An 18,192-nucleotide genomic window follows, 5' to 3' on the forward strand; every position below is an offset into this window, starting at 1 on the left:
TGTAAAGGAAAAGTACATCAACCATATGTCCAATCCTCTTCCCCGAACAAAAAGGTCTAATTATCTTCCACATTGTTGTTTTCCCACTAATTGGAAATTGGTTAATTTGGAAGATTGGAATAGGAGATAAGATCCAACTTATCCTTTACCCTTCGGTGGGAAGCAAGGGTTGGTATCATCTATACCATTAACCCTCATCCTTAATCTCAAATTGAAGGAATTTTGTATGTGGTGTCAAATTGCAATACGGCAAGCTTTGTACCCAAGACACCAACAATGGCTTACCTTGAGAGAATTAGACCTAAATGAGCAATAAGCATCCATTGGACCTCCTCATTGTCTTAGAGAATGCAATGTATACATCAATGAAGAAGAAGATGAACTCCTTTGGTTGGAAAAACCCTAAAGCGATAATAGACCTAAATACAGCTACAACACTCAAGCCATTGAAGGATTCAACAAGCCCTCATGCTAGTGGTGGAAAGTGCTTTGGACATATAAGTGCCCTGCCAAGGTCAAAATCTTTATGTGGTTACTACGCAATAATAGAGCCCTTACCTAGGATTTACTTCAAGAAATAAGCTATGGGGCCCTGAAGATGTAGTCTACGTGAATCTAATCTTAAAACAAACATACATCTCATTCTCCTGTGTGCTTTTTGAGCAGGTCTAGAAAGAAGTGGAAGGACTCACAAGTTTGATATCAAATGTCAACGAACCTCTATTAAAGAGGCCTTAAAAATTGGCACAAGAACAAAGAAACAAAAGCCTTCAAAGCCTTGCCCCTCACCATCACATGGGGAGTCTTGATCTTAAGAAATGCAAAAATATTTGAAAACAAGGACACTCTATCCTTCAAATATGCATTGCAATGTTTGAACATCATGAGAGCTTTCCCTCAATTATCACTAGTCCATCAATGTGCAAGCGTCAATGTGCAAGCCACTCTAACCTAGTTATTGTCACTCAAACCCCCTGGGCCTTTTTTGATGGAGCATCACAATGAAACCCACCCAAAGGAGCAAAGGGAGTAATTTTTCTCTCTCAAAATCACACTTGGCTTCAAAACCAACACCTGACCAATCAACAAACAATCAAAATGAGCTTACAATCGTAAAAATAGTCTTGTTCCTCGCAAGTGAAAAAGGAATCGCTCATCTTCAAGTATTGGGGGCCTCCATCCTTCTAATCCAATGGGTGAATAGAAAAGTGGAACTGAGAAATTTATTGTTACAACCCCTCGTATGAGACATCAAGCATCTGCAATCCTATTTTACTCATACTACCTTTGCTCATGTTTACAAGGAAAACAACAAGGAAGCTAATAGGCTTTACAAGGATGGCTTGGAATTTCAATAAGGCAATTGGGAGCTCCAAGAGTCCCAATAGGGCCACATTTCTACTTATCTTCATGAATCTTGACATTAAAATCCTATTTGTTTCAAAGATGCATTTTTGAAAGACTCATTTTGTAGTGACAACCTCTGAAAAGATTTTGGAATTCTTCAGGGAAAAAAGTTTAAAGAAGTCGTGCCTTCATCTGAATCGATCTAGTTATGGGCTATGGTTCTGAAAGGGACACATGGGACCCTCTGTTATGTAACGATGTAAGAAGTAAAACTTGCTTTGTAATTTTGGCTCATTGTTGATTGTTACAACCAATGTTGATTCACACTTAGACCTCTCAATCCTTCAATTTTGACCATAGGGACGATGGAAATACTATTAGACGTATTATGCCATGTAATTTTGTTAACCTCTAATAAAATTACTAATTTTTTTCAGAGGTAAAAAATAGAAGGCTGAAAAACACTTCCATTAAAAGCAAATAAATTCATCTTTTACTGAAGCCATCATAGAATTATTAAAGCTAAGTCGACAATAATTATCAATCATCTTTAGTTGGCCACTAATTATCAGTGTTCCCACTAGTCAGCCCCGGATTTTTGTTCAAAAAACCCAAACAGGAAATTTGAAAAAAAAAAAAAAAGGTTAAAAACATTGCAAGCAAAGAGTCCATTTCATATTGACGAGTTTACATGGAATAAATTGTTATGTTGAGATTTTTATTTTTTTAATAATTTTGTAGATGAGGCCCCTTATGCTAGGGACCTGACATCTCTGTCCCCATGAATTTCCCTAAAATTTGGGAGTGTCTCCACACAACATCCCCAGTATGCATTTCCCCACTCTGTCCTAGAAACTTGGAACACTATTAATCATGACTCTCTCTCGCTCTCTGGGCATCTGTCCATCAATGTGCAAGGCATTCTGACCTAGTTATTGTCACTCAAACCCCCTGGGCCTTTTTTGATAGAGCATCACAAGGAAACCCACCCAAAGGAGCAAAGGGAGAAATGTTTCTCTCTCAAAATCACACTTAGCTTCAAAAACAACACCTGGCCAATCAACAAACAATCAAAGTGAGCTTACAACCGTGAAAATAGTCTTACTCCTCGCAAGTGAAAAACGAATCACTCATCTTCAAGTATTGGGGGCCTCCATCCTTCTAATCCAATGGGCGAATAGAAAAGTGGAACTGAGAAATTTATTGTTACAACCCCTCGTATGAGACATCAAACATCTGCAATCCTATTTTACTCATACCACCTTTGCTCATGTTTACAAGGAAAACAAGAAGGAAGCTAATAGGCTTTAAAAGGACGGCTTGGAATTTCAGTAAGGCAATTGGGAGCTCCAAGAGTCCCAATTGGGCTGCATTTCTACTAATCTTCATGAATCTTGACTTTAAAATCCTATTTGTTTCAAAGATGCATTTTTGGAAGACTCGTTTTGTAATGACCTCTGAAAATTTTTGGAATTCTTCAGCGAAAAAGGTTAAAGAAGTTATGCCCTCATCTGAATAGATCTAGTTATGGACTATGGTTCTGAAAGGGACACATGGGACCCCCTGTTACGTAATGATGTAAAAACTTGCTTTGTAATTTTGGCTCATTGTTGATAGTTACAGCCAATATTGATTCACACTTAGACCTCCCAATCCTTCAATTCTAACCATAGGGACGACGGAAATACTATTAGACGTATATGCTCATGTAATTTTGTTAACCTCTAATAAAATTACTAAATTTTTTGAGAGATAAAAAGTAGAAGGCTGAAAAAACTTTCCATTAAAGCCTGAAAATTACTAAAGGCTGAAAATTACTAATTCATCTTTTACTGAAGCCATCATAGAATTATTAAAGCTAAGATGACAACAATTATCAATCATCTTTAGTTGGCCACTAATTATCAGTGTTTCCACTGGTCAGCCCCTGATTTTTGTTCAAAAAACCCAAACAGGAAATTTGAAAAAAAAAAGGTTAAAAACATTGCAAGCAAAGAGTCCATTTCATATTGATTAGTTTATCTGGAATAAATTGTTATGTTGAGATTTTATTTTTTTTTTAAATTTTGAAGATGAGGCCCCTTATGCTAGGGACCCTGAAGTCTCTGTCTCCATGAATTTCCCTAAAATATGGGGAGTGTCTCCACACAACATCCCCCATGTGCATTTCGCCACTCTCTGTCCTAGGAATTTGGAACACTATTAATCATGACTCTCTCTCGCTCTCTGGGCATCCGTCTCTCTATGTATATATATCCTTAAACGTATTACATGGGCCTCTTATGCTTTAAGATAATAACTCTTATGAGACATTGGTCCAACCAAACCTGGAGCTGCCACAACTTCAAAAGCATTTTGAAGTAGCGATATGGTACACATCCGACACCCTTTTTTTCTTCAATTTTCAATGATTGTTCAAAAAAAAGGTAATTATTAGCCAAATGATTCAAGAACATGCAAAGAAGCTGAATAACCTAAAATTTTATTTCATTCTAGCACATGATTAGATCTCTACACTCAACTTGTACCACTCTAATGAAGATTTCTTACCTACGTTTGAAGAGGAACCCCAGATTCAATTTTTTTTGTTTTATCCAAGTCCAAAGGAGGCTCGCAAATGTCACATTTAAAAGAATGGCAATGTTTCAGAATGAAAAAACACAAAAAGGTAGAAAATGCACTGTATTATTTTGATACTTCAATGGAAGGAAACATTTTAGCCAAAGAAAAAGGTGAAATATCTTCCATCCAAAAAACTAGGTATTTGTTCCGCAATTACTTCGCATGGCCCTATATGATCTCGAATTATGTCACATAGTCAGATGACCCCAATGACTCTACGACAAAACTCAAACTAGAGGAGTCATCTCAGGCCAAAGACCCCATGTACAAGAAAATACTATATGCCCACCAATGATTCTTAATGTAAGATGTTCATGTTCAACAGAACATTGAATTAGATGAGACTGACCTCAGAAAGTCATGATTATCAATTATTATCTACTTGAGGCTGAGGAACTACTTGAGCAGCCATTCGCCTTTGCCTATCACGAAGATACAAGACTGTCAAAAGGCAGGCAAACAATGTAACTAAAGTCACGTTGCCATCATCAATAAGGGTCTTCTTCAACCAGTTTCCTAATTTGGGAAGCATGCCAGGGAGAGAATCGATTAATATCACCTGCAGAGTTCACACATCCTACTTAGATTCAATGTTGACATAAACATACCATCCATGTAAAAACCATTTCACATCATTAGCTGGACAAAACATCGTTTCCCTACAAAATAACCTGTGAACAATAACCAGCACTCAAACATATCATCACATTCATGTTAGCTTATCGCTGAGTAGGTATTAGGAAGTAAACCAACAAAAAGTATTAAGAAAGCTTACCAGGCAGCTGTCACCATAGTTCTTTCTAATCCATACACTCAGAAGTGCAAGCATCACAGGCAACTTGGCATGTGAATCGGTCTGCAAAGCTTGATCATAATATCGTTTTGCCAAGTGCAAATCAAAAGGAAGGCCCTCTCCGTGTTCATGCATGTATCCAAGGTTGAACATAGCCTGGGCATTTGCCTGGGAATGAGCATGCATGTAAGCCTCTGCAGCACGCTCAAAATCTCTTTCAGTACCCTGCAAAGGAAGACTGGAAAGTCAAGAGCTACTCTCATTACCTATACAAGCTGCCCTGGCTTTCATATTGAAATCCCTATAGAAAGAGAAACTCACCCTGCCATAATAATAGGCATCCCCAATTAAAAGTGCCGCATGCTCATTACCCTGCTCTGATGCATGCCACCAAAGGGTGTGTGCACGTTGATGTCGTTCAACATCACTGCAGAAACCTGACTTTCCTATGCATATATCATATTCCCCAAACTTATCAAGAATCCATGCAGCATTACTCTGTGCAACCTCATATCCAAGTTCAGCAACTCTCGAGTACAATAGCAGAGCTCTGCCTGTTTGCCCTTTCAAGTAACACTCTAACGCCCATCGCAACAAGGATCCCCAAGGTCCTCTCTCTGCAACAAGCTTATAGAATGTAGTGGCCTACCACCAAAATAGAATCATTGTTAAGATTAGCTTTAATACTGCAATCTTGACCAGTTAAAACAAGAATCTTTGTTAGAATTGGCATTACTTATTAGACCCGGTTATTACTGGCTACTTAAAGATGCTTGGTTGGCATCACTGAATTCATGTTAAACTGAATAAGATGCAATATCGTCATTAGTAAGCCTTGTTTGACTAATTCAAAAGAAAGAAGACCCATAATAAAAAGTCAAATTCATTATTTACAGTCAGATAAACCTTATCATTTCAAGATACAGAATTTTGTAAAAGAGCCTAGGAAACTTGTAGAAAACACCATCCAGACAACGCACATAGAGATGTAAGAAGATGAAAAACTGAAGAAAAAGTAAGAGTGACCTACCATCTTAAGATCCTTTTTCAGACCAATGCCTTTCTGGAACATTTTTGCTAATTGATAGAAGGCCTTTGGTTGACCAGCATTAGCTGCTGTTATAAAATATCTGGAAGCTACTTTAATGTCTTTCTTCACACCCAGTCCTTTAAAGTACAACACTCCCAGATTGTAATGCCCATGACCATTGGGGTCGTCATTTTCTGCTGCCTTTTTGAAGAATTCTCTTGCCTGTAAAGATATAACCAGAAACAGAAATTTACAATACATGCATAATTATGTGAAACCTGCAATCTACACCCTATCATAACTAAACTCCCAATAATCTAACATACTATTCATACAATTATTAAGAACATTCAAAAAGTCTTACAAATATCGACCATACAGACCTCTGAAATTTTAGAACAATAAACATCTGGAAGCGGGGATCGATTAATTTTAGTTCAGAACCACTATTCTATAGATAAAAATCAAATAGAGAATGATGAAATTCATGTCCGTTTGACTTCCCCATGAATCCAATTCTCAAATATAACACTCGGGGAACCATTTCAAGCATAAATGTGGATATCTGTTGATACAATCAGTTAAATGATTTAAATCAAAGTTTCATGAAAAACAAATGCTCACTTGACACTACAGCATTTCACAAAATCCATAATTAAGATCTCTCATCTCCTCAAATCCCACTCTTCCACTGAAAAATTTAGAAGGGACTGTTCGTTTCAGAAATTCTAGGTTTAGAGGATTCAGCTCAAGTGCAAATTTTCTCAGATATAATGAATAATCATTGTTGGATAAATTAGATCAAAATAGTTTAATCTCACTCTGGCATGACTAAAACCAAGTTTTAGAAACTAGATGAATCCAAAAGCCTTAAACGAAGAGCAACAACCATACAGCTTGAAGGAGGAGCGGAAAATGAAATAATTTTCAAAGATATCCTCATATGAATATTAGAAGCTTACCTTTGTATAATTTTTCTTTTCTACTCCATGACCCTTCATATACAAATAGCCAATGCCATTATATGCAGAAAAACGCTTTCGCCTAGAGGCAGCCTTGAACCACTCTAGTGCCTTGGTAAAATTCCTCTCAACTCCAGAACCTCTTGCATAAATTTCACCGAGAAATTCCATCGAATTTGAGTCTCCCTTCTCAACCGCTTTAAGAAACCATGATAATGCTTTCGCATTGTCACGGGGAACCCCCCTCAAACCAAAGTAGTAGAATACACCAAGTTTATACATTGCCACTGCATTCCCTTTCTGGGCCTGATATTCAATAATTTGGAAATCATCATCTTCCTCACCACGCGACTTCCTTAATGCTGCTTTGTTCTCTTCAGCTCCATCATTGATCCGTACTGGTTCAACCAATGGTGATTCATTGAAACTAAGAAAGCTAGCCACTGCTACAGATGCAAGTTCTGCATAAAGCTTAACAGATTTCTCATACATCTGTGGACAAAAGAAAGGCCATGTGAGATACCTGTTTGGGATGTTCCCATCAAATGTAAGTGAAAACATCTTTCGTTCTGCCCATGCTTGTCAAATTAAATAAGCATATTACGAGGGGGGTTTGTTTAAAAATCCAGGAAGTTGCCCCAGTTTTTTGACTGAGAAACAATTCTATAACTTTTTTACAGCTATATCAATGTCCATTAAACAGAGCCTAAGAGACTACAATTGAAACTGGAAAAAGAAAACGAGTTTTACAGTTTACCTGTTGTCGATAATAGGTATAGGCCAGTGCCATCTTCGACTGAAAGTTTCCACCTTCTGCAGCAAAATGATGATACAAAAAAGCCTTTGCATCACTCTGCTCAACCCCACTTCCAATCCCATATAAAAAACCCAGTGTGGATTGGGCATGCGCGTAACCACCATCTGCAGCAAGATGAAGATCTGATGTGGCTTCTTTCATGAGTTCCGGCTCACCCTCACTGACGGCAAACATCATTTTATTCACACCAGATATATACAACCCCTCCTCTGTCGATGAAATATTCTCCCGGCTCAGAGTTTCCTCCAAAATCTTTCTCCATGACCCGGGATCAAGATCATCCACTGATCTGTCTTCCATATCCCCGAACTCATCCCATTCCTCTGAGTCCTCCTTTATAACACCTGATTCCAACGAGCTGTCACCTTCGGCCCCTAATTCTCCCTGGGCACCTTCTTTCACTTGCTCGTCTTCTAAAAACAAAATAATCTGGCGCCCGGATGCAAGAATTGGGGTAATGGTCAGCATAAACATACACAATATCTTTAGAAACCTTGAACAACTCAGAGGGCCCATATCTGTCATAACACAATTCGTAATCTTCAATTGGGAATTTCTTTTTTCTTAAATATCAAACAACCCCCGAATTTCTGATTGCTCTCAGATAACCCGTGCCCGTCTAATTCAGGATCAGATAACATGCCATCTTTACCAGCATTCTCTTTAACCTAGTTATAAAAACCCTAAAATAGATAACTGAGCTTGCAAAATTGGCAGTTCTGAGAAAACAGCTTCTAATCCAGAGATTTCATTGAAGGCATTGAAACCGAAGAAAGATATGCAAAATTATTCATTGCCAAGCGCAAAAACCGAAAATTGATTTAACAGGTTACGGTTCCGAACCTGCCAGGTTACGGTTCATTTAACAGGGTCGGCTTCCATTGGGCTACTGCCTAAGGATCTTATCTCAATTCTGAATCGACTCTTTCGAACGCTCTCTTTCTCTGAATTTCAGCGGGCGATCGACAAAAATTTTCATGAATTCAATAAGATAACGTGAAATGAAAATGCATCCCAACCGTCTAACGAAAATGCTCGACACCAGGAATAAAAGCCGATGCTGTGAAGGCAAGAAACCAAGCGACGATCTTAGAGTCGGGTCGATTCAACAATGTTACTCCCGACTCCCAACACCATGGGACAACTTCGGATCAAGGCACGAGCGTAGACTTTAATTTGAGATTTATTTCATGATGTTAATTTTTTATTTGAAAAGGTGTATCTAACCTTTTAAATTCTGAAGCACCTTTTTTAACTTCTTTTTCACTCATATTGAAAGAGTATGTAAAAGAAATAAATACACTTATCATCCTGGCCTATAAAATTCAAATAATAGCTACTTTGATAATTGATTATTCGGAGGAAAAATCTAAGTTTACAAACTTCAACATGCCTCCATGAATAGTTCAAATAACTACCATTTTGGGAAATGTTAAAAGTTAATTGAGCTATTCGCGATGGGAGGAAGGAAGGAAGGAGTTCTTGAGTTACTCGTTATTGGTTAAGTGAACCCCCATTAGGTTAGTGTTTTTAGTGAAGGAGTTTTTGAGTTACTCGTTTTGGTTAAGTTAACATTAATTAGTGTTTCTAATGGAACTTTCAAGAACAATAATATGGTGATATATAAAGAGAATCTTACAATGGCTATTGGAGTATAAGGAAATAGAGCATCATAATGTATTGTGACATTTTTATGGGTCACTATTACAATTCAAATAGAGATATGAAACCATCGATTCAAATGAACACCAAGCAACTTATGTGTGAGAAAAGCAATTATTCAAAAACAAAAATAATAGTGTGCATTGCTAGGATGAGAATTTAACCTTGAACCTTGGTGGTGGTGGCTTCATTATTATGTATCAAAACATTTTTGTGGGTCACTAGTAAAATTCAATTAAAGGTTAAAAATCAGTGGAATCCAAAGTGCACAAGAGGGTCATCACCTCAATAGTTTGCAAGAGTCGTGACTCATTGGCTCCTAATGACAGACTCTATTTCCCACAACACCCATAATATAATAAGTTCAACTGACACTAATACCATATTAAATTATGGATATTTATGCTTCATCTCAAATTACTAAAGTGAATAAGGAAAAGCATGTCCAAATCATTTGAAATGAAATTACCTTAAAATTTAGAATCCAAGGTTGAAATATTTAGTTAATTGATTATACATAAATTCTAGAGAATGCTTCAATTCTATTGATCTCAAAGGAGAGAGAGAGAGAGAGAGAAGTGAGAGGAGGATGGGAGCTTCCCTGAAGCGATCGCACCCTAACACAGGGTAGGCCCTCCGCGGTACAGCTGGTACTCGCCTACAGCGACTAGGCCCGTTCCCTGCAGCTCCTCGACCACACGTCGTTACGCTCCCTCTGTTCCGATGCAATCCTACCTTACCTCCCGCAAAGGTGACTGAACCCTATCGCCCATCGGTTTTGCGCTATCGTTTTGGTTCCCTCCTATGACGGTTACTCCGGAAAACGGTGGCAGCTGGTGTAACCCCCGGGGCATCAATGGAGACCAACCTAATAGACTACTCTGAGGACCCCCTCGAGGGCATATCCATTTTTGGCAGGCAGTCCAGCTCCGAGGTTTACTTCCCGTTTAGCAGAGAACTTACCGAGGTTATCGCTCTGCTTCCGCCGCTCACGGGTTAGACCAGCGCAATCATCGAACTGTCTGATAATACTATGGGAGCTCGGCAGAACCCGAATATATCGCAACCCAGTCTAAGTCACCCTGTATGCCCCCTCAATTCCCATGTGCCTATTACATCATGTACTCCCCCTACCACCTCTGAGGAAATGCCATGGGAATTGAACCCTGGAACTGACCCCACCCCTCATAGATACCACCTCCACTCACATTCTTGGTCATAGGCTCCAGATGCTATAGGCATTGGACTTGTCCCTCCCTCCACCACTACGAAGCTCCCGCAAGGCAGACCTTCCTCCCTGTCAAAAGCTAAACAGAAGGCAGGAATGGAGGTGGCCACGGGCAAACAGCTTACTCTCGACAGGGTCCTTAGAGCGTAGAGCCCCCTAGAGTCGTCTCCACCATGAAGGTCCTCTCCTTCAACTGTAGAGGGATTGCTAGTCCTGAGAAAAAACTAGCACTGCGAAGGCTTCTCTAGAAGGAGCCGATCGACATGGTCTTACTACAAGAAACCCTGGGTGCCATCGATACCATTTCCCCTCTATTGGAATCCATGCTCCCAGGATGGCATTTCCAAGCCATTGATGTAAACAGCTGCTCGGGGGGCATCGCCCTGGGATACAATCCTCGCTTGATTAAATTGAATGGCACTTGGGGTGGCATCGGGTTCATTGGGGTGGATATCTACTCTACCGACCTGGGATTAGAGATCAGACTGTTGAATGTCTATGGGCTCTGTCACTACCAGGAGAATTTCTAGGAGCAGTGACTGTCAGCCAACATCCTGCAACCTGACAACATCATTCTGGGGGGAGACCTAAACTTCTCTTTGGGCTTATCAGAGTCATGGGGGCACCATGCCCAAGTTGACCCCTTATCGGTCTTCTTCGAGCACCTCCTAGATCTACACAGTCTCATTGATATCCCATCTGCCAAACTTGTCCCAACCTGGAGGAATAGAAGAAGCGGGGAGGATAGTCTTGCTAGGAGACTCGACCATTTCCTCATCAAGGAACGATTCCTGGAGCAGGGTTTCACTTATCGCCAGTGGGTGGGATCGGGTGGACTATCAGACCATCTGCCAATATATCTTGACATCCGGGGCGATATAAGCAAACCATGAGCCCCTTTCAAATTCAACTCCTCATGTTTGAAGGATAATTCCTACACCGGCCTCATCACATACTTTTGGAAGGCTCACCCACCTACTGCCAGAGGGAACATCACGGAAGGGTTCATCGCCAACCTAAAGGAATTGAAGAAGCTATCTAAGATATGGGCACATAAAAAGAGGTGTGTAGAAGAGCAATTGTTAAAAGATATTGAATTAGAAATTTCCGACTTGGAGGAAAACAGTGGGGGTATCTTCCCATCAAATGAGCTCAGGGATAAGCTCACAGACTTAATAACCAAACGAGGGAACATACTTAAGGAAAGGGAGGAAACCTGGAGACTGTGGAGCAGAGTGATATGGTTGAAGGAAGGAGATGATAACTTGAAATTCTTTCATAAATTTGCAAATGGAAGAAAAGCTATTAACATAATCTGGAAACTGACAAATGAGCAAGGAATTGAGGTGGACACCTTCCCTCACCTGGCCACCCTAGCTACCTCACATTTCAAATAGGTCTACCAGGCCCCTCCCATTGCCACCCTAGCAGAGGTCATTAGGGTAGCACAACTATTCCCTTAGTTTATCAAACATGAGGATGTTATGGACCTTAATAGAGAAGTCACTCTTGGGGAACTAGAGGCCACCCTGAAATGGTTTAAGAGGGATAAGAGCCCCAGTCCAGATGGCTGGTCAGTGGAGTTCTATCTGGCCTTTTTCGATATACTAGGGCAAGATTTACTCAAGGTCATCGAGGAATGCAGGATGACTGGCCGAATGCATGGGGCCATCAACTCCACCTTCATCGCCCTCATCCCCAAATCAGACAACCCGTCAACTTTCAATGATTTCCGGCCCATCTCCCTGTGCAATTGCATATACAAAATCATATCCAAAATCATTGCTAATCACCTCCGCCCTATTCTATCCACCCACATATCTTCAGAACAATTTGCCTTCCTATAGGATCGTCAGATTCATGAAGCCATAGGAACGGCCTAGGAAGTACTGCACTCCATACAGACTAAGAAGATCAAAGGTATGATCCTTAAGGCTGATCTATCAAAGGCATTCGACCAGGTAAGCTGGTTATACATCAGAATGCTCCTAACTCATTTAGGATTTCCTGTGGGAGTTATAAAATGGATTATGTGCTGCATTACTAATATATCCTTTAGTGTCCTGATAAATGGAGTTGCATCTCCTTTCTTTAGTTCTAAAAGAGGGCTCAGACAAGGATGCCCATTATCTCCCCTACTCTTCCTCCTGGTCATGGAAGGGCTCAGCAGATTGCTCAAGGATATGCACCTTAGAGGCAGGCTCTCGGGAATCAGGATCTCGGACAGATGCACGATAACACACCTCCTTTTCGTGGATGATGTGTTAATGTTCCTTAATGGGGGTCTTGGAGATCTAACCACCATACAACACACCATCAATCTATTCAAAACCACTACGGGCATGATCATTAATAACTCAAAATCCACCATTACCGTTTCGGAATGCTCCCCTCATGAGATTCAGTTTGCACTACAAAGGTTCCCATTCACCCTGCTGCAGCTAGATGAAGGCCTCCGGTATCTGGGATACAGGCTGAAGCCGCTCGGATACAAAATAGCTGACTAGATATGGTTGATTTCTAAGCTTGAAAGGAGACTTAATATATGGTATCACAAGTATCTCTCCAGAGTCGGAAGACTAGTGCTCATCAAAGTTGTCCTCGAGGCCACCCTGTATACTGGATGTCACTTGCATGGATTCCAAGGGGCATTCTTAATAGAATACAAAATCTCTGTTGCAGATTCATGTGGAAAGGCAAACAAACAGGGAGGATTTTTGCATGGGCAAAATGGGATCTGCTGTCTATCCCTAAGAAATGGGGAGGATGGGGTATTAAGAAACTGGAAGATTTCTCCTCTGCACTTGTGGCCAAGCTAGGGTGGCAATTAATCACCACTAGCAGCCTCTGGACCAAAGTTGCATCCTCTAAGTATATCGATCCACTAAGGCCGATGGACTGGCTGAGACAGACAAGCTGGAACAACTCAAACATATGGAAAGCGGTTCTGAATTCATTGTCACTTATTCGTGACGGCCTTACGTGGAGAATATCTGATGGGACATCTGTCCGCATAGGCCTTGACCCTTGGATAGGATGTGGGAATGCACACTTACTACCTGAAGGATTACTCCAGAACCTAACTGAGAAAGGCATCACACGCATCTGCCACATTGTGGACCAGGAGAGATCAACCTTCCTGCACCAAGCGTGGAAGTCTACCCACAGCCTGCTCTTACCTCTTCATTGGCACCAACCTTGGAGAGCATACACATCAGCCCTCACTGAGTCTCACATCTGTATATTGGAAGGGGAGGATGAGATTACATGGGCTATCGCAAAAAATGGTCGGTACTCTCCAAAAGAGGGGTATCTACATCTTGCCAATAGACACAAGCCACTACACATTGATATATGGTGGAAAGGAATGTGGAAGCTCAAAGCCCCCCCTCGAACAAGATTACTCATGTGGTCCATTCTGAAGAACAAGGTCCCGACCAGAGAAAACCTTATCAAAAGGGGGCATTATGGGCCCTATTGGTGCTGCCTATGTAAGGACAGCACTGAAACCATGGATCACTTGTTCCTCTCGTGTCCCATCACCACCGACCTCTGGAACTCCATTCTCTCACACATCCCTTCAACCTCCACCTGGAGAGGACAGACCACAAAGGAGGTATGGGCTAACTGGTGGACATCTGCATCTCCGCAAAAAGCTAGGAACCTCCCCCTCCTCATTAGCTAGGAAATTTGGATAGCCAGGAACTGTATCATTTTTCAGGACTCCGCCCCTCATTGGCCAACCATCATAGCCAGAATCCTCGCCGACTACAACATTATACCTGAGGATGATGCTAACTCTCCACCCAGAAATATCATCCCTGAGACCATTGATCACTCACAACCGTGGGCATATTTTGACGGATCGACACAAGAGACAGGATGTGGGGGAGGGGCTGCTCTATATTTAACAAATTCCCATTACTACCATATACAAATGGGACTTGGAGATGGCACTAACAACTATGCATAACTCATCACAGCAAAAAATCTCATTCAATTTGCAATTGAAAAAAACTGTCGAAATCTTCAAGTTTTTGGTGACTCAAAAATTGTTTGCAATTGGATAAACAAATCTACAACATGTCATGCTTACACATTGCGGCACATATTGGATGAGGTACATAGATACATAACTTTTTTTGACAGTTTTGCATGTCACCATATCTACAGGGAACAGAACACACTCGCTGACAAACTTTCCAAAGAGGCAGTGATCCGGCCACGCAACCTCTGGATGATTCAGGAGCAGCGAGAAGGGGAACACTACCAGTACTACCATCACCATACATGGACCATGCAACACAGGCTCAATAGGAGCCTGATATCATCTGATATGCAACCTGTTATTTTTGTTTATATTTATTTTGCTTATACATAAACAATACATGTTACAGGAATACTCTCTGCGTAGAGTAATCAAAATTTTGAGTTTTTAAACAACATTTTTTCATGGAACTGTCTCCCTGCGTGGAGAACATATCTTCTTTTATTTTTTTGACAGACACACAGCCATTTAAATCATGCATATGCACATAGCATCTACAACATGTATTTTTCCTTCTATTAATGAAAATTACGATTTTTCCAAGGGGAAAAATATAAATTCTAGAGAATAAGGCATATATATATATATGAATCAATAAACATATACAACTATAAAGTTATAGGGAAATGCCAATGTTTTTATAAGCATATTATTAATTTTGTAAATTCTAAAATAAGATGTATTATAAGGATTACCTAAAACAATTTTGAAAGTTCAATTCTTGTTGAAATTTGGCAAAAACAAAATTTTAATTTTGACTCAATTCCATGGTTTTTTTCAAAAGGTTGAGGATATTGATTAATTTGGAATCCATGAAAATCCCTTGGATGTGGATGAAGGATGTCATGAAACATTACTTCCATATGACTATAATGAATGCTCAAATATCAAAATTTAACATATTTGAGTTATTAGAAAAGAGGGAATTTTGATAGTCCTTGTCCTTATCTTCCCCTTTTGAAAAATTACTTGTTATATTGGATGAATGGTTAATGTGATATATTGGATGAATGGTTGAAGGTGAGAACTTCATATCCCTTCACCAACATAGGCAAGATGATTGTTGGTCCTTGTGATCATATGCAAAGCTATATATCTTTTGTTATTGACATGATTAATATTTGTTAGGTCATCATGCGTTTGAAAGTGAAATAATTTTTACGTTATTGACATGGTTGATATTTTGTTAAGCCATCATGCATTTGAAAGTTGAATCATCATTGATAGTGTTGTAGTGCATGTAGATTATGCATGGATTATGGTGTATGATAACCCATTGTTGATATGAAATTACATGTGTTATATTGCATGGATGATTAAAGTGATATATTGGATGAATGGTTGAAGGTGGGAATTTGCCATCTCTTCACAACATAAACAAGATAATTATTGTTCCCCGTGACCAAATGCAAAACTATAGATATTACATTATTGATATGGTCAATATTTTGTTGGGCCATCATGCATTTCATGGGATCATTGTTTACATTATTCAGGTGGTTGATATTTTGTTAAACCATCATACATTTGAAAATGGAAGCATCATTGTGATTGTAGTAGTGTGTATGGGTTATAGTGTAGGATAACCCATTGTGATATAAGATTAACAACTCTTTATACTTTTGTGAATTGATTCTAGTGCACATTAAAATATAGATGGAGGAAGCATATGTTTGAACAATGCTACAAGTTATTTTATAGGATGTTTTAAGGTTGTATAGGGGTACACACTTGAGTAAGTGGATATGCATGGATCATTCAACAACTCAATTCCTATGAGAGATATTATTGGCATAGATTTTAACACTACAATATAAACTAATCCATTAAGCCATCATCCAATTATAAATCACATGATGAGTTTCGAGGCATCATCCAAGTTATTCAAAATAACCAAGGAACAATTTATCATTTTTAATATCATTTACATTTTGATTTATTTTCAAAGCTAGATATCAGAATAAAATGTCTATTGATGCATGTTGTAGTTTATTTAGTTAGTTGGGTCTAGTTCAGGTGGTTGAGAGAAGTGTTATCTTCCCCACCAATTCTTGAAAGTGAAATGTTTATTTCTTAATAAGTGTATTGTTGTGATGACTTTAAGCCATGTTGTTGACTTAACCTTATGACTTGAAGAATTTAGGGTTTACCCTAGGTATCATCCTTGTAATGAAGGAAAATATTTTCACTATACTAAAATTAATGTTCAAATGTGTGTTTGAATAACCCTTGAAATGAAATATTGTTCACTTTTGTATCATAGTATTAAACACACACGCGCGCGCACACACATGTAGTTAATCCAATGAATTGTTTTTGACCTTCTCACTATTTCTATGCAAGCATGTGGTTGGGTCTCTCACACACACATATATAGGATTTGTAGGCGGTATGCAAGTAAATTTAGGAGTTCAATTTTGTCATTTAATAGATTTTTTATTTTTCTTACAATAAAAATTTGTGTAGGTTTTATATAATAAAATTATTTTGGTGACATGTAGGTATATCATTTTTTTATTCAACATTAAAGTTGGCCTCAACCTAGCCTTAGCTTAGCTCTTGTGATGATGATGATGATAATAATGTTATTTAAAATATATCTATAATTTTCTAAAAACTATATAAAATTATTATAAACTTGGTTTGTAATAATTACATCAAAAATCACATTTTATAATAAATTTCTATAAAATAAATTATATTGTAAATTATCTCATATATAATTAATATGAGTAAATAAAAAAAATAATAACAATATAAAATGTAAAAATAAGAAAAAATAATAATTTTAATCCATTTTAATCCTACCATAACTATGAAAGGAAGGAAGAGAATCTACTCTTTGAATATGTAAATTTCAAATCTTTATATTAAAAAAGTTTGGATTTTGGAAAAGAATTGATCCCTATAGATACTATAATATAGAAAGTTTAATGAATCTTAAAATAAATAAATAAACTTCAAAAATAAGCAACATTATCAATTAACAAACAAATAATATGGAAAACTTAGGTCAAACATGGTACAACAACACCCATGAAGTTGTCTGACTTAGAAAACGAAATTTTTAAAAAGTAATTTTGTAAGTTGGAGGAGCAAAATAATGAGTTGGTTATGGAGGTTAGTTATAGCACCTTGAATTGAAAGTCAATCGCCTTCAAACTATTGAGATGAAAAAGGTTGATGTTGAGCTCTCATACTTACCTTCTTCCACATTTCATGATGTTAATTGTGAGTCTGATGTTCATTATCATGACTCATCACAAGTTTTTGTTACACCTAATTTTAAAAAACATACTACATGTAATAAGGAAATGAAGTACTGGAAAATACAACTCTAGCAATACATACATGCTCATAGCCTATAAATAGAAAAATTGTGCCCATCTCCAACACACAACTTACCAAAAATTGCAGGCAAAGACCAATTATTGGACCTTCCATTAATGGACCATATCAAACTCCAATTACTACTTCCATATCAGACTATTTCTTACCACAACCCCATTCAAAATTAAAATTAAAATGTTATATTTTTATCATTTCCTAAAATACATCACACACAAAGGTAATTACACAGAAAACACCTATGGATTAATCTTTGGTACCCTCTAACCTATGAATTTCTTTTTCTTATATCGCTCAGTTCAAAGGGGTATTAATTCTACATCCTTTTAAAGGCT

The 18,192-nt window shown here is 38.5% G+C and overlaps 1 protein-coding gene across 1 annotated transcript; it reads right to left on the bottom strand.

Moving 5' to 3' along the window:
* Window positions 1-4,016: 4,016 nt before the first annotated feature.
* On the bottom strand, window positions 4,017-8,734 carry LOC149167310 (ERAD-associated E3 ubiquitin-protein ligase component HRD3A-like). The gene is made up of 6 exons (XM_089432954.1): window positions 7,512-8,734; window positions 6,755-7,246; window positions 5,793-6,014; window positions 5,084-5,407; window positions 4,745-4,987; window positions 4,017-4,528 (listed from the first exon to the last, which is right to left on the bottom strand). Exons 1-6 carry the CDS (start codon window positions 8,094-8,096, stop codon window positions 4,337-4,339), a joined length of 2,058 nt encoding a protein of 685 aa, XP_089289080.1. The 5' UTR covers window positions 8,097-8,734; the 3' UTR covers window positions 4,017-4,336.
* Between the last annotated feature and the right edge of the window lie 9,458 nt (window positions 8,735-18,192).

This window comes from Pinus tabuliformis, chromosome 5_1, assembly GCF_031772625.1.
Source record: "Pinus tabuliformis cultivar Carrire ecotype Pingquan chromosome 5_1, CPIR1, whole genome shotgun sequence".
Taxonomy (NCBI): Eukaryota; Viridiplantae; Streptophyta; class Pinopsida; order Pinales; family Pinaceae; genus Pinus; species Pinus tabuliformis.

What these genes read in the sequence shown, in the direction of transcription:
- LOC149167310 (XM_089432954.1), bottom strand. Translation starts at nt 8,096, where the DNA reads ATGACAGATATGGGCCCTCTGAGTTGTTCAAGGTTTCTAAAGATATTG. An exon ending in ATACCTATTATCGACAACAG is followed by an intron (nt 7,247 to 7,511) that starts GTAAACTGTAAA and finishes TTTTGTCCACAG; the next exon opens with ATGTATGAGAAATCTGTTAA. An exon ending in ACTATGGTGACAGCTGCCTG is followed by an intron (nt 4,529 to 4,744) that starts GTAAGCTTTCTT and finishes TGAACTCTGCAG; the next exon opens with GTGATATTAATCGATTCTCT.